The following is a 22,976-nucleotide window of genomic DNA, read 5'->3' as shown; positions in this document are numbered from 1 at the left end:
GCGACATCTGGGCTTCCATAGCCCCCAGCAACCGCCACAAATGCAGAGAAGATTGCGAACGGAGCGCTAGGACAGTTACTCCTCAAAGACCTAACTATTCCCCAACGAACAAGGAACAGAAAAAAGGAGCACGCAGGCACATGAGCGAAGCGAAGAATCATCTGCTTGGAGCAAGACAGGGCGAATGACTGAGGAGGCGAGGGGGTTGTCCCTCCCTTCTGCTGACAAGAACTTTCCTGATTGGCCCTGTCTCGGAGCAGTAGGTGGTGACAACCCATGATGCTCGGATACAATCCTCGTCTGAGGGAGAATGGAAAGCATTTTATACCAAACATTTTTGGATAACTGAATAGAGGTTTACCTGACTTTTGTCAAAGCACAAGGCATATAACAGACAGTAGCCAACACCTGATCTTTAAATGAGAAGGTGTGTGTGTGTGTGTGTGTGCGTGCGTGTGAGGGGGCAATCAATACAGATCCATATTGAAGCGTAAAACAAAGTCAAGCGAGCCAATAACAGGGCATCATTCCATTTGTCCTAAGTAGCTACTCCTCAGAAGTACACTGCTTTTATACATGGACATTTTATTACTATGGCTAAAATAGTTATTTCCAAGTATATTTTCCCCCTTAACCCCTGCTCCATTCATTTTTTCTATTCCACCTATATTAAAGTTTCGTGTGTCTTCTGTCCCATCCTTTTCAGGAAGCTACAATTTCAAGTGGTGTAGGAATTTTTTTTTTTAATGGAGGTATTCAGAATTGTTATTAAAAAGATGAGTACTGTCTTGAGAGTAATATGACAAGCACATTATAAAAACCTCAGAGACAAATCTATACTTCAAACAATCAGAATGAAAGTAGGGAAAAGCTAGTCCAATTAGCAAAATGACAAGTCCCTTCATCAACAGAATATGACAATTGCACACACTTTTCTGTAAAAATAAATAAATACAGGTTGTGTTTTCAAAACATACAAGTCTTAAGACAGCCTTTATTGTTAATCTGACACAAAAGTATGCAAGTTACACTAGAATTTAAAAACACATCTATTGATACATTGAACACAAGCCCCTTTCCTTAACTATCTAATAGAAGTAAAACTAGCAAAAGAATTTTTGTTGAATCCTTCATCCTCCTATGATGCAATTGATAGACAAGGTTCTTTACAAATGTTCTGAGTAAAATTTGTGTAACTTGATTGCTAAAATACAAAAGTTCTCAATACAAAAGTGTGTTGAATGTACCTTTCCTTCCCCTTCCCCCCAAGCACCTAAGAATGTAAAAGGACAAGAGCAGATTGCTAGTCTAACAGCCAAACTCCCCATACAGTAGTTTCTTTGAACGAGGATATTTAAAAAAGGACCAGCATAAAAATGTGGCAGCTGTTTTTGAAAAACAGTACATTATTCAGTGTCAATATTTCACATTTCAAAAAGCTATATATATGGTTTCACTTACAAAAACCTCCTTCTTTGTGACAAAGGAAATTAAGGCCAGACACAGCTTTAAAATTCACAAAAAGGAAATACAAAAATATGTTGTGCTTCCAAGAAGGTTCACCTCTGCTGGAAGGGGATTAACATAACTGAGGAATATAGATGACTGAAGTTTACATGATTGCACAGCTTCTGTTGGCTGCTCGTGGGTCTCCCTGTTTTAAGCAAAGGAAAGAGAGCTTTAATTAATGCCACAGGAGGGACATTTTCAGTATAGTATGAATTTGATACAATATAATAAGTTTGCCAACAGCAGATTGCTTAGCTGTAACTAATGTTCTTCAAGCAATCATCTGCACAGTCACACCTATGAGATGTCTGCCTGTGCAGAGTCTTGCTCAGAACTTTCTAAAGCTTAGTCTCACAAGTTTTGGCATAAGTCACATCTCTATGGAGGGAAGAGAGTACTGCCAAGTAGGCCTTTGCCACATCCCTCTGTTCAAATAAGACTGCCACAACAGAATACAAGAGGCAGCAATAGATCAAAGTTCCTGCAACAGGGAGGAGAGGGTTGTGTGACTGCACCGACGACTTGAAGAACATAGTTATAGATGCTTGCTCTTCCTCAGTCTTCATGGATACACAACCATAACAGACTTGCTACTTTACCTGGAAGGAGGGTGCAGCATTTTTAGGTAACAAAAGAGAGCAGGGAAGTGCTGCCAAAGACAACATCAGCATGGAAATGTATGCTTAAGACACAATATCCTAACAAAGGTGAATAGTTGAACCTGTGGGACGGTTTGGCAGAATTCTAGGACCAGCACGCTCCTCCTGAAGCCACTACAGCTTGAGCAGAGTTAAACCTGAGATTTTGGAGTTACTAACAAGAACTTTTGGGTTTTCTCAGGAGCTTTACAGTGGTTCTCTTCCACTGTAGACTAGTTTTGATAAGCAATTAAGATTGCTGTATTACAAGACCTTTGGAACCCTAGTAGGGAGGTAATGGCTTAATTGTAACCCATTAGGTCACCAATTAGAGTGGAGTCAAAAAATGCATGTGAATCTAGGAGGCAGGACAACATTCTCTAGGTGTAATCGTGTGTATAGACTGGCCAGCTGGCCTTTATTCTGTTGCCCAAAAGGCACACAAGCGTACGCATGCGCACACACACACTTACTTCCTTTAAAGCTGGAGGACACTGACACAGCACTGCCATACTGTTTCACTGGTGATAATGGTAGCTCGAGGCCTCTCAAGTTGTATTAAAATGCTTAGTTATCAAGCATTTAAGTCTGCTCTTTCATACAAAAAGGGGTTCTAATACAGAGATGTTCAATGTTAAGGGAATGGTTTTTTGTATAGAAGAGCGTTCAACCAAGCAAGTCTCTACCTGCAGTATGAAATGGTAGAGTCCGGACACAGGGCTATCACTCATTTGCTGTTTATGAGAACCAAGTCAGAGCCTACCTGACTTAGAAAGCTGGAACAGACTCCCTCATTCCTGCCCATACCAGACACTTTCTACATGCAGCTTCTGCAACTGCCTTCACAGATGGGACTAAAGTATGCTCCTGCTATGACTAAAGCATTCTTTAATCACCAGTGCAAGAAAGATAATAGTTGCTGAACAAAGATGGAACCAGTCTGCTGGTGCTTAAAATAAAAAAGGTCGCAGAGCAGCTTTTAAAATGACACATGGAAGATTGCCGACAGGAACTGGGTGGTACCTCATTTCAGAAAGGGTGCAAACCTTTCAGAAAAACCAGAAGGGGACAGAGTAGAACAGATGGAAACACTGGTCAAAACAGCTGGTCAAAAAGGTTAAATGACAGTAAGGCAGACAGCACACACCCCAACACCAGGTAAGAGACACGGTGTATAGGTGTTTATATACCAATGCCAGAAGCCTCCAAGCCAAGATGGGCAAACCAAGATTAGCTTGGTTGCTAATAAAAACAGATATAGTGGGCATAACGGAAACCTTATGGAATGGTGAGAACCAGTGGAACACTGTTATTCCTGTATGCAAACTCTACAGAAAGTACTGGGGAGAAGAAACTGAGGTTGGAGTAGCACTGTATATTAGAGATATTAAAGAAGGGATAGAATCAAACAAGCTAGAAAACCTAGGAAGATCAGAGTCCTCCACAGTACATTATGAGTGACAATATGAGGACTGAAAGGAAATGTGTTACTAGGGCTGTGCTATCGCCCTCTGGATTAAAGTGCCAAGAGTGACCTGGAGTTGGAGAAGCAAATCAGAGAGGCATCAAAGAGAGCTATAATAATGGGTGATTTCAATTGTCCTCACATAGACTGGGCAAATTCATATACGGATACTGACAGAGAGGCCAAATTTCTAGACATGCTAAATAACTTTGCCTTAGAACAGTTGGTCACAGAACCAACTAGAGAGAAGGCAACCTTTGACTTAATCCTGAGTGGTGTCCAGGACCTGGTGCGAGATCTGTAGATCCACTGGGGAATAGTGACCATACTGTGATCCAATTCAGCTTATATGCAAATGGAGCACTGCCAAGAAAGTCCAACAGAGATGCTTTGGACCTTTAGAAGAAGAGACGGTACTGGTAAATAGGAAGCAGAAAGGGCAGGACAGGAGGGTCAAATCACTCCAGAAAGCATGGAACTTATTCAAAACCACAATAGAAATTCAGTTGGAATGTACACCAAGCAGGAGCAAAGGCACCATCAAGTTCAGGAGGACGTCAGCATGGCTAACAAGTAGAGGCAGGGAAGCTATAAATGGGGAGAAGACTTCCTCCAGAAAACGGAAGTCCCACCCAAATGAAGAGAACAGAAAGGAACATAAACTCTGGCAAAAGAAATAAAAGGACAACAAAGGATGCAAAAAGGGAGTCTGAGGAGCATATAGCTAGAAGTGTTAAGGGGAATAACAAAAACTTCTTTAAATATATATCAGAAGCAGAAAACATGCTAGTGAGGCAGTTGGCTATACCCTTAGATGATGAAAGCTATGAAAGCAATTAAGGATGAGATTGCAGAGAAGCTGAATGAGTTCTTTGCATCTGTCTTCACAGCAGAGGATACTGACAATATAGCCATTCCCAAACTGAACTTCTCAGGCTTGGAGGCTGAAGAACTAGGCCAATTTGAGGTGACAGGAGAGGATGTTTTAAACTGTCTTGAAAAACAAAAAATTAACAAATCTCCAGGACCAGATGGTATCCACCTAAGAGTTCTGAAAGAACTCAAATATGAAATTGCTGATCTCCTAGTAAAAATATCTAACTAGTCCCATACCAGAGGACTGGAAAGCAGCTAACGTAGCTCCAATTTTCAAAAAGGGATCCAGGGGGGATCTGGGAAATTACAGGCCAGTCAGCTTAATTTCAGTGCCAGGTAAATTGACAGAAAGCATACTTAAGGCAAAATTGTTTAACATATGGAAGCAAAGGGCTTACTGAAGGAAAAACAGCATGGTTACTGCAAGGGCAAGTCTTGCCTCACTAAGCTTTTGGCGTAAGCGATCTAGAAGTTGGGGGTAAGCAGTAATGTGGCCAAAATAGCAGATGACACTCAACTTATTTATTTATATCTATGTAAACTGCTTTAGATGGTGGAAATTGCCAAGAAGAGGAGAGAAGCCAAAGTCAAAAAAGATAAAGACCTCACAAAGGAACTTAATAGGGAATTTTAGAAAGCTGTTAGAAGAGACAAGGAGTAGTACTACAATGACATCTGTAAAGACCTTGAGGATGGAAATAGACATGGAAAAACAAGGTAAGTTTTCCAAAAGATCTCTGAACTCAGAGGTTCCAACCTTGAATTGGTATGTGAAGGGATGCCAAAGGACAGATAGCAACTGATTCAGAGAAGACCAAACAGAGATGGAAGGAGTATACTGAAAATCTGTACAGCAGGGACATCAACATCCAAGAAACTCTAGAAGATATTCCCTAATTGCAAGAACTTCTAGTATGGGAAGATGAAATTAGATCAACACTCTGGTTATTACCAAGTCGGAAGGCTACAGGAATTGATGGAATAGCTATAGAAATATGGTAGGCAACAGAAGAAGAATCAGTCAAGGCTCTAACCAAACTATGCCAGCAAATCTGGAGAATGACACAGTGGCCAACAGATTGGAAGAGGTCAGTCTACATACCCATACCAAAGAAAGGAGACTTAACAGATTGCGCAAACCATCACACAATATACTTAATTTCACATGCTAGCAAAAAAAATGCTCAGGATCATCCAACGCAGATTATAGCCCTGCGTGGAAAGGGAAATGCCAGATGTCCAAGCTGGTTTCAGAAAAGGCCGGGGAACAAGAGACATCATTGCTGATGCATGCTGGATAATTGAGAAAGCCAAAGAATACCAGAAAGAAGTCAATATGTGCTTTATTGACTACAGAAAAGCCTTTGATTACGTCAACCATGTCAAGTTGTGGAATATCCTTAGGAAAATTGGCGTCCCAGAACACCTCAATGTTCTCATGAGAAACCTATACACTGGAAGCCACAGTCCAGACGGAACATGGTGAAACAGACTGGTTCCAGATCAGCAAAAGAGTAAGACAAGGCTGTATAGTTTCTCCTTCTTTATTCAATTTATATGCTGAATATATACCGAGAGAAGCTGGATTGGAAGAAGATGAGTGTGGTTTTAAAGTTGGAGGAAGAAATGTCAATAACCTGCTCTACGCTGATGACACCACCCTGATAGCTGAGAATGTGGATGATCTGCAAGCTCTAGTGATGAAAGTCAAGGAGCACAGTGAAAAAAATGGGACTACAACTAAATGTAAAGAAGACTAAACTAATGACAACGGGTTCAACAATCAGCCTCAGAATTGACAATAAAGACACTGACGTGGTGGATAGCTTCTGCCTTTTAGGATCAACTTGTCAACAGTAAAGGATCTAGCACTCAAGAAATATGCCACAGACTAGCACTTGGTAGGGTAGCAATGAAGGCTTTGGAAAGGTTATTTAGATGCCCTGACATGTCTACACCTACAAAGATTAGAATAGTCTGGACAATGGTTTTTTCCGTGACATTCTATGGATGTGAAAGCTGGACTTTAAAGAAGATAGAAAAAGCATTGATACTTTTGAACTTTGGTGCTGGAGAAGACTTTTGAGGATACCATGGACAGCCAGGAAAACAAACAAATTGATCATAGAACAAATCAATCCAGAATTTTCACTTGAGTCACAAATGACCAGGCTCAAACTATCATACTTCGGACACATTATGCAAAGATCCAGCTCCCTTGAGAAGTCCATAATGCTGAGAAAAGTTGAAGGAAAGAGAAGAAGACAACTACCAGCAGCAAGGTGGATGGACTCAATTACAACAGCAATGAATGCACCACTGAGAAACCTTAAAGGCCAATTTGAAGACAGATCATCCTGGAGAGAATCTATGTGGTCGCTAAGAGTTGACACTGACTTGACAGCACTTAATCAATCAAACTGCTTTGCGGACTGTTTGTTGAAAAGTGGTATATAAATATCCATCATCGTCATATTTAGGGTAGTGAAATCCACAACAGATAGTGAGGAGCTCCAAAAGGATTTCTCCAAACAGGGTGAGTGGGTGACAAATTGCAAATATAGTTCAAAGTAAGCAAGTGTAAAGTGATGCATATTGGGACAGAAAACCCCAACTTCATATATACACTGATGGGAGTCTGAACTGTCAGTGACTGACCGAGAGAGAGACCCTGCGGTCGTATTGGGCAGCTCGTTGAAAGTATTGAGTCAGTGCTCAGCAGCAGTGGAAAAGGCAAATTCCATGCTAGGGTTCGTTAGAAAGGGGACTGAAAATAAAAAAATATTACTATATAATGCACGTATAAAAATATATGATGTGGCGGCATTTGGAGTACTGCAGTTCTGGTCACCGTATCTTAAGAAGGACATTAAAGAACTAGAAAAGGTGCAGAAGAAGCCAACCGAAATGATCAGGGGCCTGGAGCACTTCTTTATAAGGCTAGGCTACAGCATCTGGGGCTTTTCTGTTTGGAAAAGAGGCAACTGCAAAGAGACATGACAGAGGTGTATAAAATTATGCATGGAGTGAAAAGAGAATTTTCTCCGTCTCTCACAGCACTAGAACCAGGTGTCATCCCATGAAACTGAATGCCAGGAAGTTTAGGACCAGCACATAATCTATGGAATTTTCTGCAATGGGATGTAATGATGACCACTAGTTTGGATGGCTTTAAGTGTGGTTTAGATACATAGCAATAGCAATAGCACTTACATTTATATACCGCTCTATAGCTGGAAGCTCTTTAAGCGGTTTACAATGATTTAGCATATTGCCCCCCAGCATTCTGGGTACTCATTTTACCGACCTCGGAAGGATGGAAGGCTGAGTCAACCTTGAGCCCCTGGTCAGGATCGAACTTGTAACCTTCTGGTTACAGGGCAGCAGTTTTACCACTGCGCCACCAGGGGCTCATTCATGGAGGACAGGTATATCAATGGCTACTGGTCTGGTGGCTATAGGCCACCTCCAGCCTAAGAGGCAAGATGCTTCTAAATACCAGTTGCTGAGGAGCAACAGCAGGAGAAAAGGCATGCTCTCAGCTCTAGCCTGTCGACTTCCCAGAGGAATCTGGTGGGTCACTGTGTGAAACAGAATGCTGGACTAGACAGGCCTTGGGCCTGATCCAGCAGGGCTGTTCTTATGTTCCAGAGCAAGAATAATTGCTTTCACTTATTTTCTGATGCAGTTATTATATACATTTCACTGAAGGCAAGCACAAACCAGAGTTTACACTTAATTACTATCAGTAGTAATTTACTGTCTGTCACTGTCATTACAATTCTTTCCTTGAGTAAACTGTCTACGCATATCAGGCAGTAATATGATAAGTCATGGATTCACACCTTGCAACCTCAGACTAATCCCTATGTACAACTTCAACTTATTTTGCTTTCAACTAATTTCATGAGGAACTTCACGAACAGTATGCAGTATTTGCATACATTCATACAGTTCCTCATGAAATAAGTTTAGCACCAAGTTGTATAGAGCAGGGATTTTCAACGTGTGGGTCCTCAGATGTAATTGGACTTCAACTCCCATAATTCCCAACCAAAGGCCACTGGGGCTGGGGATTATGGGAGGTGAAGTCCAATAACATCTGGGGACCCACACGTTGAGACACCCTGGTATAGAGGACTTGGTCTGAGGAGTATGTGGTGTGTTTGTGTGTTAAAAAAAAAAAAAGTGTTCAACTGCCAAAGCCACTATTTGGAAGAAAGATACATTATCATTTAAGTCTTCATGAAATACCTGCTGGTGGAATAGATGCTCCTCTTCTACAGCTTCAACTGGTTCTTCCTCAGCTTCTTCCCCCTCTTCAACTTCAAGTAAGGTTGTTTTGAAGACTGTGCTCCTCTGAGCAACCTCCTATAATAGATACTGATGTTTTATTTTCTAAAAGACACTGGAGAGATTATTTTCAAGTAAAAAATCTTAGAGCACTTCTTTAGGTTCTTTTTATGATTATCTGCTGTCAATTTATTAGCTGACCAGACTATAAGAGAGGCACAGCACTGTGCATATTGAGCTTTACTCCACTGTTTATTCAGACAACCACCTTTGCAGACCAGTATTAATTTGGTGAGTGTAGCTGAGCCTGATGTTCCTACATTACCTACCTCTCCCTGAGAGTTTTTCAGTACAACTTTCACATCTTTGCCAGTGCCCCACGAGTTCTGGTTCTTCCAGATGAGGTCTGAAGGAGGGCTGGCTGTTACCCCAGCATTTGCAGCCCAGATCTAGGAAGTGAAGAACACATCACAGAGCTAAAATGCATCTTTCAGGAGCTACACAAGCATGCAAGTTTTATTTATATTGGTAACTTGGCAACCAAAGAACTGGGAGTACAGATGTATTTTCTGGAACCAAAAAAAGGCTTGAGATTTAAACAAAATACTCCACTTAAAGTGGCTGCTTTATAACTGTCTATTGGGTTTATATGTCTTAAGCAAGATTACGTGATTTTATAAATACCTTTATTTGAAACTACGAAATCATTTCAATTATATCTGAAACCCATGATTCTGGTATGGAGTTCAGTTAGGGCAAGGACTCGCCTAGGACCCAATGCTTCCCAGCAAACTTCAGAACCTGCATGGGAAGCGGGTGTAGCATAGCCCAGACTATTTTCAGGCCAGATTACGCCCATCTCTCATGTTTGGGGACCTTCAGTACAGTGAGTTAGCAAGATTGTAAATACCCTCACACATGCTGGGTACCTCAGAACAGAGGAGAGGACTAACTCAATCCCAGGATAATCCAGGCCTCATGTTGTGCATTCTGAGGCCTGCAGAACAGCAGTATCACCGCACACAAATTCAGGGCATATACAAAAACAAATACAAAATATGACTAGCTATGCAAGGTCACACCGAAAATGCCTGGAATGCACTATAGCATGTTGTTGCTTCTGAAGTTAACTCTGGAGCTTTCTGTTCATAAAAGCTATTTTTTTCTAGCATTAATAGGTATCTACAGGGGAGTGCTAGAATGAAAGTTGTTGTGCACACGTGCTTTCTCTCTCTCACTCACTCACACACACACATCCCTCAGCTCAGAGAACTGGAAAGCAGGTCAGCAGAGGGGAAGATAGCCAGGGGAGGGGCATAGCATTTTTAGGGGATTTTCAGTCACAGACATGGTCAAAACAAAATTCTGTTCTGTTAATCCTTCTGCATTTCTGCTCCTGAATTGCAATTCTCAGCAGACATGGGCTTGGGAACATGCATTTTGCCAGTGTAATATCTAGTTTTACACATTAAAAAAAAATTCCAAAAGTTCTTTAACAAAATCTCAAGCACATGAAGTCTGCAATGACAGCAACTGATAAAGAACAAGCTGTGTATCCCAGGCATCTGTCCAGCACATGCATGCAACCATATCTGTAGGCTCCAACAAACCAGATTCCACTTACTGTAACAGTTTGGCCTGCCTTCAGCACATATCTTGAGGTATACTTGTAAGTGACAGAAGTGTCTCCTATTTTTCTTATCATCTCCCAACCTCCCATTGGTTGATCCTAAATAAAAGCAGAGGAAACGTTTCCATATGTTAAGCCATTATGTACTTCTGAACATTAAGCTGTTCAAATATATGAAAACACACTAAATACTACCTAGTCCTTTCTATTACTATGTTGTTACCAATTATGATTCCTTTTGGGGTAAAATAATATAAGAGATTGATATTTTGAAATATCTTTTAAAACTCCCTACTCTTAAATGGACAAGTCACTAGCTCCTGAATAATCTTTTGCTGCGTTTGGTTATTTTCTTTAGCCCACCCAGAGGACTAGTGTACAACCTTATTTGCATTTTAATAACATATTTGCAATGTAATCATAAACGTAAGAACAACTGTCTTCATACCTGATCAGAAGTGTTCTTCAAGCGGATAAATTTCCCATCTACATCTATCTCTTCAATGCAGATATTTCCAGTAGCAGACGCTGAATGAGAGATGCTAACACTACTACTAGCCTCCGAAGCTTCAACATCAACTCTCTTCCTCTTTCCCCTGGTTGTGCGCACACTGCGGCTTGAAGAAGCCCGAGATACTGTCACACGAGAAGATGGGCTTGGAGTAAGTTTCAACCTGAATAAGAGAAAATTCATAAATCCACATTTTAAAATGTGCTTCCATCTGTGTCTCTGAAGCAGCATTATCAGCTTTACAAACCCTGCTTCACAATACACCCAGAGAACTTTTTATTTATAAGGTGGGATTTCAAGGTGGGGTTGTAAACCGCCCAGAGACGTTAAGTTTTGTGGTATAAGTGGTATAAAAATATGTTAAATAATATAAAATAAATACAAAGGCCATTTTCCCCTAGGCTGGGACTAAGAAGGTTTCAAGGGTTACCCCTACAATGAATAATCAATTTTTCATTTAATTTATTGTTATATTCTTGAAACTAGGGGTAAAGGAGGACATGGATTTCTGCCCAGGATTGTGTGTCTTGGATAAGTCTTTGCGACAATCACAATTGCGAATTTCTCTCTGTCAGAGATTCAAGATTAAACTTTGACCTGCCAAAAACATGCATTTTAACTACATCTACCTGCAACCCTACATCAAAACACACTGCATTTCATATAAGGTCTTGCTAGCAGAAACTAGAGAGGCTACTAGCATTTCACAGGATCATAGGAAGCTGCCACATACTGAGTCAAACCACTGGTCCATCTAGCTCAGTATTGTCTACACAGACTGGCAGCGGCTGCACCTAGAAAGCCGTGGACAAACGTTTAGAGGCTTGGCTGGAAGAGAGCTGGTCTGGTGGTAGCAGGCATGAATTATCCTCTTTGCTAAGCAGGGTCTGCCCTGGTTTGCATTTGAATGGGAGCCTACATGCATGAGCACTGTAAGATATTCCCCTTAGGTGATGGGGTCCACTCTGGGAACAGCACCTGAATGCAGAAGGTTCCAAGTTCCCTCCTTGGCATCTCCAAGGTAGGGCTGAGAGAGACTCCTGCCTGCAACCTTGGAGGAGCTGCTGCCAGTCAGGGTAGACAATATAAGCTAGATGGACCAATGGTCTGATTCGGTATAAGGAAGCTTCCTATGTAGGGAGAATAGAAAGAAGAGTTATTTCACCTTTAATCTTCAACTGTCAAAACTATTTTTCACTTCGCATCAATCAAAATCACCTCCCAGCAAGTAGTCTCGTTTTCAACCTCCTAATGGATAGAGAAAATGTTTCTCTCTATATACAATATTAAAACCCAGGGTCATCCATTGAAACTAAATGCTGGGAGATTCAGGACAGACAAGTAGTTGCATTTATTCAGCAGGGGGAGAGCAACTAGCCCTATCCATTCCCAGCACAGCATCCCTCCAATGGCTGTTGCCGATTCTTATGTTTCTTTTTTAGATTGTGAGCCCTTTGAGGACAGGGAGCCATTGTTCTTAAATCTATGTAAACTGCTTTGGGAATGTTTGTTGAAATGCAGTATACAAATATTCTTTATATTCATAAGTAGTTCTTTACATGTGTAATTAAACTATATAATTCTCTGCCGCTAGATGTGATGATGGCCACCAATCAGATTGTTTTAAAAAAGGGATTACACAAAATTATGGAGGATAGGGCTATCAATGGCTACTGGCTGTATATTTCCATCAGGATCAGAGGGGGTATGACTGAACAACAGGTGCTAGGGAACACCAACAGGAGAGCCATTGCCCTCTTTCCTCCACTTGCAGGTTTCTCAGATGCACCTGGCTGGCCACTGCGTGATGAGAATGCTTGATTACATGGGCCTCCAGGAGGACTTTTTTATGTTCTTCCTCAGTCCCCTCCAAACTAATCCTTACCTTTCTTCTTCACCCTCCAAAAGCTTCCTATATGCATTGATTTCCATATCCAGAGCCAGTTTTACATCTAATAGCTGCTCATAATCATTCAGCTGCTGTTGCATCTGATCTCGTATCTCCGCCATTTCTCTCTCTTTGTCAGACAGTGTTCTACGGAAGGTATCCCTTTCCTTAGACAGAATATCTTCCAGTTCTTGCATCCTCTCCAGCCATCCTCTGGACTAAAATTTTAAAGAAACCCCAGTTAATTTTAACTTTTCAAAACCAGTTGTATGGGTCAGTTCAGATGACTGAATAAATCATGGTTTCTTTAGATATGAACTCAGCCCAAGTAAGAATGCTCCTTCCCTCCCTCCTACTTGTTGAGCCATGAGCTTGAACTTGCGATTTGATTAAAGCAAGTACTCAAGTGCTGGAAGATTAGAAACTCTCATTTAAGGCAGCATTTAAATAATGGTTTGTAAGCCACAGCCTTGGGTTCAGATGAATGAAAGATAAACAAAGCACAACTGCAGTGGATACAAGCTGGGGGAGGGAGTAGAGAACATGTAACATTAACAATCTAAAGGCTGCACCAACCTTTAAATACAGTATTGCCAGTTAAAACAGACAAGCAGCAAAGGGATACATTTAACTGCTTAAAAAAAAAAAAAACCATTCACTTATTGTGCAAGAATTGTTTTTGTACCTTTCCTTACGCTGCTTATGGTTATGGTGAAGTTTTACAGTGAAGCACTCATTTCCTGTCTTGTGCAAGTCAATGAAAAAATGCAAGAACTTGCTCATTCCCAGAACAAATATATTCTTTTGTCCTATTCAGGACTTCACATGTGTTCTAATTTATCAACATTCTAAGCAAAGGCTGTAGGCCTAAACATAAGGGAAGTTATTAAGATGTAAATAGTTATAGATCAATGCTTTTGGTGTAAATGAAAACTGAAATTCTAAATAAATGGAATCCAGATTCTGTAACATATTAAACAAAAATAAGAACTTTGAATAAAATTCCTCTACTACATAAACTGATTCTGATATTGCTTATAAAGGGAAAGGGCAAAGGGCTATATAGGACCCTGAAACCCAACTCCTGACCACTGGAATCCATGACCAGCCACCCATCTGGATTCAGATTTCAGGCAACTGTCTACATAAGATGTTCAGAACTATAAGATCACTGAGACTTTTAAAAACCATGACTGAGAAGCTAAGGAAATAGCTACCACATTCTGCAGGTTTTGTGCTCCTAAAGAATTAAGGCACATGCACAAACTCTGGTTATAGTACTGCTGAGCACTGAATCATTGTGTTCCAAAAATGAGCACTCATTCATTAGCTCTATTCACATACTATGTTCAACACAAGTAAAATCTGTGTACTGTATGCACATGTACAGATCTGTACACACATACAGCTATTCAGATATTAAACTCAATGAACGTACAGTAGATTTCCTAGCTATACATTGTGTTTGAGAGGGCCTCTACCCAGTTTCATTTTTAAAGTGTCCGAGTATACAGTTATTCACACCTCTGTACATTTGTACAGACATATGGATGCATGCACAGTGTAATGTCTGAACAGGGCCAATGTAGTAGTGCTGGAACTAATGCTGGTAATGTAATTTTATACATAACAGCTGGACAGGAGTTAGAACAGACTTCAGGAGGTTAAGGAAGAGAACTGTCCTGGCCTATACCAGACACAATGATCTTAAGTGAAGACAAATTCAAAGTCTTTGAAGAACAAACTAGTTCACGAATGCAATTATGTAATGAAGAGAGAAGGACTATAATCTTTTAAGTGAAATGTGTAAATTGCTTACCTCTTTCTGCAAATTAGCCAGCTGGGAAGAGAGGCTGTCAATGCGCATGCGACTTTCCATGAGTTCTTCTCTTACTGTGTTGGCCGCAGAACTGGACATTTCAGAGGAAAGTCTTGCATTTTCAAGCTACAGGAAAGCAAGCAAAGGACATGACACATTTGATTTGCCAACAAGTACATAAGCAAGCACTTCTACTTTAAAGATATGCAACATTAAGACAGGTACAAAAGTTTGCATAATACAGGAAATCTATCACACAGGCTTTTACAACAAACAGCAAGGAAACCAACTAACTTGCCCTGAACATAATCCTCCAGCTACAGAAAATGCTGATTCTTTCATTTCCAACAATATATTGTGCTCACTGCAAGCTTCCTCCTATCATCTAAAACTGAACTTGAAATGGGAACGTTGAATAAGCAAAAGACTGCCAATAAGACTCAGTGAAGCCCAGAGTTCACTAGAAATTATAACCAAGTGAACATATAAGATAGCTAATTAGTAACCGTCAGCACAGATATGACTGATCAAAGTCAAGATCAACATCAATAGGCTCATACTAAGTTACCTGTGAAGTGAAGAAACTGAGTTGGTGCATAACATTTTGAATTACTCCTTTTGAGATACAGCTCTACTGTACTACAATTTCAGCTTTTTATAAATATTTTCCAACACAGTCAAATGCACATTTACACACAGACATCTAAACCGTTATTTTCTTTAAAAATACCTTCTGGGGCAGGCAACATTCAATGTCATAACACTCACTAGGAAGGATTTAAAGAGCATGTGTCTTTAAACACCTTGCTTAAGTAGTAAAAGGCCCACCAACTTTTAATACTAGCCAAAGTATCTTTAAAATTTTGGCTACACCTTTCTTTCACTATAATATTATAAACATTATAACATTATAAACTATTTAGGGTAGTGACATCCAAAACAGATTGTGAGGAGCTCCAAAATTATCTCTCCAAGCTGGGTGACAAAATGGCATAGCATAGTGGCTAGAGTGTTGGACTAGGACTAGGAAGACCAGCGTTCAAATCCCCATTCAACTATGAAACTCACTGAGTGACTCTGGGCCAGTCATCTACCTCACAGGGTGAGGATAAACATAACCATGTACACTGCTCCGAGTTCTTTGGATGAAAAGCAGGATATAAATGTGAAAAATAAATACAATAAAAATAAGATGCAGTTCAGTGTAGGCAAGTGTAAAGTAATGCATATTGAGCCATAAAACCCCAACGTCATATATACAGTGATGGGGTCTTTGCTGTCTGTGACTGACCAGGAGAGAGATCTTGGGGTCTTGGTGGACAGCTCGTTGAAAGTATTGACTCTGTGTGTGGCAGCAGGGATCATTAGGAAAGGGACTGAAAATAAAAAACCGCTAGTATTATAATGCCCTTATACAAATCTATGGTGGTGTTTTGGTTGCTGTATCTTAAGGAGGGCAATGTAAAACCTTCCAGTTCAGCCACCCCTCTGGATGCAGAAGAGAGCAACCAAGATCATCAAGGACCTTTTGAGACAAGGTTACAGCATCTGGGGCTTTTATATTATTATTATTAATAATTTGATTTCTATACTGGCCTTCCAAAAATGGCTCAGGGCGGTTTACACAGAGAAACAACAAACAAATAAGATGGCTCCCTGTCCCCAAAGGGCTCACAATCTAAAAAGAAACATGAGATAGACACCAGCAACAGTCACTGGAAGTACTGTGCTGGGGTTGGATAGGGCCAGTTACTTTCCCCCTGCTACATAAAGAGAATCACCACATTAAAAGGTGCTTCTTTGCCAAGTTAGTAGGGGTTTGAAAAAGAGGCAACTACTGGGACATATGAAAGAGGTGTATAAAATTATGCATGAAGTAGAAAGGGTGGATAGAGAGAAAATTTTCTTTCTCTTACTTTGGGTCCAGGGGTCATCCCCTGAAACTGACTGCCAGAACCAACAAAAGGAAGTACTTTTTCACATGAAAAAAAAAAAATATATATATATATATATATATATATATATATATATATATATATATATAAATAATAATAATAATAATACGGAATTCTCCTCCACAGGATGTGGTGATGGCCACTTATTTGTATGGCTTTAAAACGCTTAGACAAATTCATGGAGGACAGGTCTATCAAAGGCTACTACTCTAATGGTTATAGGCCATCTCCCACCTCAGAAGCAAGATGCCTCTAAATATCAGTTGCAGGGAAACAGCAGGAGAGAGAACAGTTCTCATCACTTGCCTGTGGGTTTCTCAGAGCCATCTGGTGGGTCACTGTGGGAAACCAGATAGGCCTTGGGCCTGATCCAGCAGGGCTGTTCTTATTTGCTATAGTGGACTGAACCCTAATCTAGTGATTGGTAGTGTATTTCCCTGCTAACTTGGCAAAGAGGCACCTTTTAACGTGGTGATTCTCTTTATTTAGCAGGGGGAGAGTAACTGGCCCAATCCAGCCACAGCACAGTACCTCCAGTGACTGTTGCTGGTGTCTCTCTTATGTTTCTTTTAGATCGTGAGCCCTTTGGGGACAGGGATCCATCTTATTTATTTGTTATTTCTCTGTGTAAACCGCCCTGAGCCATTTTTGGAAGGGCGGTTTAGAAATCGAATAAAAAAATAAATAATAAGATTATAATAAAAAAAAGAAGAAGATTATAATAAAAAAGCAGGCTGGGTGAAAGAGGCTGAAAAATGTAACCAACAAATGCAAAATCTAATAACAACACCAGAATTAATGTGAAAGAGCAAAGAAAATTAAAACTTGGACTGCACCAGGCGACGATTAACTGCATGGCTTTTAGCTTAAACATCTAACAAGCCTTCATAAACAACTATCAAAACAGTTCAATCACATTTTGCAAGGATGTGATACTGAACAATGGCTATCAACTGGGAAAACTCATCTCATCATGAAAGACCCAGCAAAAGGTGCAGTCCCAAGTAATTATAGACCAATAACCTGCCAGCCAACCATGTTCAAATTAACTGGAATAATAGCAGATGAAGTGATGCAACACTTATTAACTAACAAACAGCTTCTAGTTGAACAGAAAGGAAATTGCCCGAACACCAGAGGCATCAGATTGCCTTCTGCGCTATGATATTGTATTTTAACCCATGGACACCTATCCCAACCTCTAAATGGACTATAATCTAAACAAACTTTAGATTTGACATTTAGATGCATCTCAATTACACTACAAAGTTTGCCAACAATTATTAGACTTTTAAAGTATTCAAGAGCAAGTATCAATACTTTGGCATGGTAAGTCTCTTCAAGTTCTTCCTTATACAACTTCACTTGTGTATCATGCAACTCTCTCATTTCCTGAAGTGCTTGGGCCAGTTTATGTTCATATTCTATTTGACGCCCAGAATCCACTTCTACTAGGCGAGTCTCATGCTTTCGTCTTGTCTCATTGATTTCCTGGAATGAAGGAAGAAAAGATTTGGTAAAACAATTTCACCAAGCAATCTCTCTCACACATGAGACAACTTGTCCTGCTAAGAAGAAATGATCCACTAAGTTTTAAGATGGACTCCCAAGACTCCTTTGAGCTGAGTAGAAGGAAAAGCATCCCTTCCCCAATTTATTGTTGTTCAACTTTGACAGAATCTTGATAAGCCTATTGTCAAGTAGTAACATTTCAAGAACAAGTTCATGATACACCACTTAAGTGGATGCTTACTACATTACTATAAAGGTTTTTCTGAGATATCAACCGTATTACCTCTTCATACATATTTTTTCGGAATTCCAAGTCTTCAATCAAACTCTGACAACGATTTTCAAGATCCACCTTCATTAATGTTTCATCTATGAGCTGTTTCTTAGCAGCTGCTAGAGCAGCTTCAAGCTTAAAAAGCAACAGAATAAAACAATTTTTAAAGTGCAACTCAGACATAAATTTACCATTAGATAGATATATACTGCAGCTGGCAAAATAGAAGCTAAAGAACATTTCATACCCTTAAGTACAGTCACACTTCCTTATGCAGTGTTGATTTACTGATCCACAATGACTCAAATATATTATAAAATTCTATAATTTCAAAACGTATCTAGTTTGACTTTAGTTAGCTCAGTCCACTATAAGGTCTCTTTTGCTCTATCAGCCAAGCCAAAGATTTAGGTTTGGCTGCTCCATGGGTGGCACAGACTCACCTCCAGCTCCCAACAATGCCCTCCATTCTGGAGCTGGGCAGACTCCCTGTCTTGATTGCCCACTTCTGCTGGCTATGTCTTTCTAGCTTAGGCAAGCAATGGAGTGACATGACCAGGAAGGTAAGTGAGCAAGTAAAGCTGAGACAGCTTGCTACCCACTCCTCCTGGTTGCATTTGGTCCCTCGCCTGCCTGAGCCAGACAGATGCAACCAAGAGATGTGAGCCAACAAGGAAGGGGTGGGCTGCTCCTTTGTCTTGGTCATGTTCATCCATCATCCGGCTCAGGCACCATGCTTAAATTTCCAGGCATTCCAGAATTGTCTACCCCTGTGAATAGTCTTTAATGGCTTCTCCAAGGTTGCAGGCAGGAGTCTCTCTCGGTCCTCTCTTGGAAATGCCAGCAGGGGGTACAAGCAACCTTATGCATGCAAGCATGTAGGTGCTCTTCCTAGAGCGGCCCCATCCCCTTAGGGTAATTTCTTACAGTGCTCAGACATGTAGTCTCCCATTCCAATGCAATCAGGGTGGACCCTGCTTGGCTAAGGGGACAATTCATGCTTGCTACCACAAGACCAGCTCTCCCCGCTACAGTCCTCTCAAAAGGACTGCTGATGTCTTACCTGAGCAATCTGATCTTTCAGATCCTCTAGCTGCCCTTCGAGACTTTTCTTATCACCAAGTGCTGTGGCAAGTGCCGCTTCTTTAGCATTTAGAGCAGATTCAAACTCTCGAAGTTTAGACAAGGCTATATTCAGATCAGATTCTTTTTTTGCATAGCTAAAACAAAATCAGAAAAATCAAGATCGGGTGCAAATACAAGAAAATATTTTCCTTGAATTATGATGGAAACTGTGGCATTACATCCTCATATTTAATCATAATATAGACAAAGCTAGTTTTCAAGGAGTGAAAGATTATGTTGCCAGATATCGTCATTAAATAAAGTCATTCATTTTCTTCTGAACTGTTTCAATACACAGTTTGCCCAAACAATAATATACAAATGATAATTAAGATCACAGAGACGCTGAGATTAAGTATAGGCTTCACTTTATAGAGAAAAACTAAAGTGCAACAGTAACTTGCTAAAGGGCTTTTGGCAAGTACAGAACTTAAGGTGCATACTCAACTTCCTTGGCATCATATACAAGTTATTCAAAAATTAAGAGTAAAGCAGAAAGCAAACACCAATTAAATGCAAGAAATTCTTCATCTGATCTTTTTAGAACTATGCAGATGGGCTAGGCTTGTTTACCTTGATAAAAAAAACGAGTGACGCGTTGAGAGTAGGGCTATGTTTGCTTGATGCCGAATAAAGTTTTCAAATACAAAAACACACACAACCTGGATTCTCTAATCTGTATGAATTACGCAAGTTGAACAAATTGGTAAAATCTAGTATAGCTTTACTAGTCACAGGGAACGGCAAGGAGCTATGCAAGCCAAGCAAAATCCAGCCATGGAAGATCTTGTTCTGGCACCCCTCTGGCACGGCCCTGCACTATCAAGCACATTTTGTAACTTTCTATATCTTATCGCTACCCCTCTCCTTTTAATGAAAACTGTTCTGCACCATATCAAGGCCTCTATATGCTCCCACAGCATAGAGGCACCTTTATATGAGGGGTTAGATTTTGGTATTCACAAATACAGAGCCTATCCATTAAAAAAATATATATATATTACCAGCACCTTTTAGGCACAGAGGTTTTATAAGCAGATATGTGAGGTTCAAAATTTTCCAGAAAGTTTTCCCATACTTAATTTTTGTCATGGAAAATTCATTTTCCATTTTAAGAATTCATTTCCACATACAAGTGGACCTCATTATCTGCGGTGGTTCTGCTCCTGCAGATAATGAGGCACTGAGTCTATAGCAGGGTTTCTTAACCTTGGGCCCCCAGATGTTGTTGGACTACAACTTCCAGAATCCTCAGCTGCAATGGCTTTTGCTTGGGAGTTGTAGTCCAACATCTGGGGGCGCAAGGTTAAGAAAACCTATCTATAGGAACACGATGGTTAGGTTCCCAGACTAAATAAGCCCACCCCAAATCACCCCCAAATGACAAAAATGGGCCAAAGTGCTCTGCTGTACTTCATGGGTATCCTGGCATCCAGCAATGCCCCCTAAAAGGTCCCCCAAAGTTAGGTTTCTTTCTTTTTTAATGAAATGAGCCACAAAATGGCTTCTGCAGACAAAATGGTGGCTGGAAATAACCTCCACTGTCATTTCCAAACGGCTAAGAACCGAAGATATGTGGGTTTTGGCTCTTTCATATCCGCGGGTAAGGTCGGGTGTCTATGTGACACCCACAGGTACAAGAAACCATGAATAGCAACTCTGTGTATAATGAGTTCTGCCTGTAATGCTTTGCGCTTCTTTCAGTATACAACAGGACACACTGCTTCTCCACCCACCCACCTCCTCCCCACCAAATCTAGTATTTTGGTTCAACTACAGTACAGGGCTATTTGACAAAAACGTGCGCGAGGCAGGGTTAAGCATAGGGTTAAGCATACCTTCCCTGCAGATTATCTGGACTGGCCCCAGCTGCGCCACCACACCCATGATTGCCACAGTGGCAGCCAATGCAGTGTTCTGAAGGCCAGGGGAATCCCACAACACACTATGCAATGAGCACTGTGGGATTTCTCCGGGAGACTGGCGCAGGTTACAACACACACAACCCCAGAGCCTGGGTTAACAGGGTGCTTGTTCTGCTAACCCAGGTTAAGAGCACTGCCAGTTCTCGCGGGCTGCCTGAACCCGGGCTTGGTTGCCCGTGAGAACAGCCTCTTAGCATGATACATTAATGTGGTGGTGGTGTGTGTACAAAACAAAACGCGTGGCTCCGTTCAAATTCTAATCAAATTTGAACCAAACCATGTGTTGCCAAACTGATTAGTCAAGATGGGCCATACTTGTAAATGGATTCCCCTTTACATGGGTTATGAGTAAAGGGGTAGGGGTCCTGCCAGGCTGTAAGGGGTGGCTGCAGCCCATAGACAAGTACACGACGCAATGCTTCCTTTACAAAGCTGCCCACATGGCGGCAATGGTTCCACAGAAGCCAGAACCACACCATTGCATGTGCGGCTTTGTAAAGGAGGCATTGTCGTGCACAATTCGCTATGGGCTGTGCGGGAAGGGGTGCAGCAGTGGCACCAGCAGTTAAACTACCTCTCTTGTTGCTGCCCATTTGATGCCCAACAGGTGTGCCTGAACCAGGCTCGGCTCGACCAGGTCAGCTCTGAATGGTTTGTGCACACCCCTAGTGGTCGTTTCTTTATAAATCATACAACATGCCAAATCAGATATAGTAAACTTGGAGGGGGGGATTATGCAAATAAAAGATTTGCATGGGGTCCTTTTACAGATTTTTCTCCACACTGTTTTCCTATTCAACGTTTTCCAGAAAATCCACATCTCTGCTCACAACAAAGCTTCCAAAATGGCAACACCATAAACAACCAAACAACTCAGACAGATAATGCTTTCCACACTGGAGAACTGAGATAGGCCTTCATAAGATTCAAGGCTTACAAAAAGCCAGGTGAGCAAAGCCTCATTTCAGAGGCCATAAGTGACTGGATTCCAACTTGAATTGTGACTTTATATACCTTTGGTTTGTCTCAGTTTTGAACAAAGCAGACATGTTTCTGATTGATAGCCAGCTTTTCAACCAATGTTTTAAAGTGGGTTAACAAACAAATGAATACACAGGTATATACATATAAATAGATATATATGAATTGCATCAATGATCCAAATGCAAACTTCTTTGAAACCATGTTCCAAGGCAGCAGGTGGACGGCATGAGCCCAGGGTATTTAAGAGAGTGCTTCCTTTTTCATGAACCCTTCTGCCTATTAAGATAATCTGGGGAGATCTGATTAAGACTACCGCCAGCAGCTTGTTTGGTGGCTACTCAGAACTGGGCCTTCTCTGTGGCTGCCTGGGGGCTCTGGAATGCACTATCTGTTAAGACTACAGGTTGCTTACCTGTAACTTTGGTTCTTCTAGTGGTCATCTGTCCTTTTACACCAGTGGGTTACGCGCCTGCGCAGAGACCTTGTCGGAACCTAACAAGCCCAATTCTCCTGCTTTGGGCGGGAACCCCACCCCCAGCCGCTATATACGGCTGTGCCACTCCACATCCCCT

The 22,976-nt window shown here is 41.0% G+C and overlaps 1 protein-coding gene across 2 annotated transcripts in view; it reads right to left on the bottom strand.

The window, feature by feature from the left end:
• Positions 1–974: 974 nt before the first annotated feature.
• The window catches only part of LMNB1 (lamin B1), a 53,735-nt gene continuing 31,733 nt past the window's right edge, over positions 975–22,976 (bottom strand). For both annotated transcript variants that reach the window (XM_053292232.1, XM_053292231.1), the window contains 10 exons: positions 19,434–19,590; positions 18,380–18,505; positions 17,905–18,075; positions 14,630–14,755; positions 12,808–13,028; positions 10,860–11,085; positions 10,406–10,510; positions 9,111–9,230; positions 8,743–8,859; positions 975–1,654 (listed from right to left, as the gene is read on the bottom strand). In XM_053292232.1, the coding sequence (XP_053148207.1) occupies positions 1,613–1,654; positions 8,743–8,859; positions 9,111–9,230; positions 10,406–10,510; positions 10,860–11,085; positions 12,808–13,028; positions 14,630–14,755; positions 17,905–18,075; positions 18,380–18,454 (1,203 nt within the window). In that variant the 5' untranslated portion in view covers positions 18,455–18,505; positions 19,434–19,590 and the 3' untranslated portion in view covers positions 975–1,612. The remainder of the gene's footprint in view (positions 1,655–8,742; positions 8,860–9,110; positions 9,231–10,405; positions 10,511–10,859; positions 11,086–12,807; positions 13,029–14,629; positions 14,756–17,904; positions 18,076–18,379; positions 18,506–19,433; positions 19,591–22,976) is intronic.

This window comes from Hemicordylus capensis, chromosome 2 (genome assembly GCF_027244095.1).
Source record: "Hemicordylus capensis ecotype Gifberg chromosome 2, rHemCap1.1.pri, whole genome shotgun sequence".
NCBI lineage: Eukaryota > Metazoa > Chordata > Lepidosauria > Squamata > Cordylidae > Hemicordylus > Hemicordylus capensis.
This window is presented reverse-complemented; position numbering and strand designations above follow the sequence as displayed.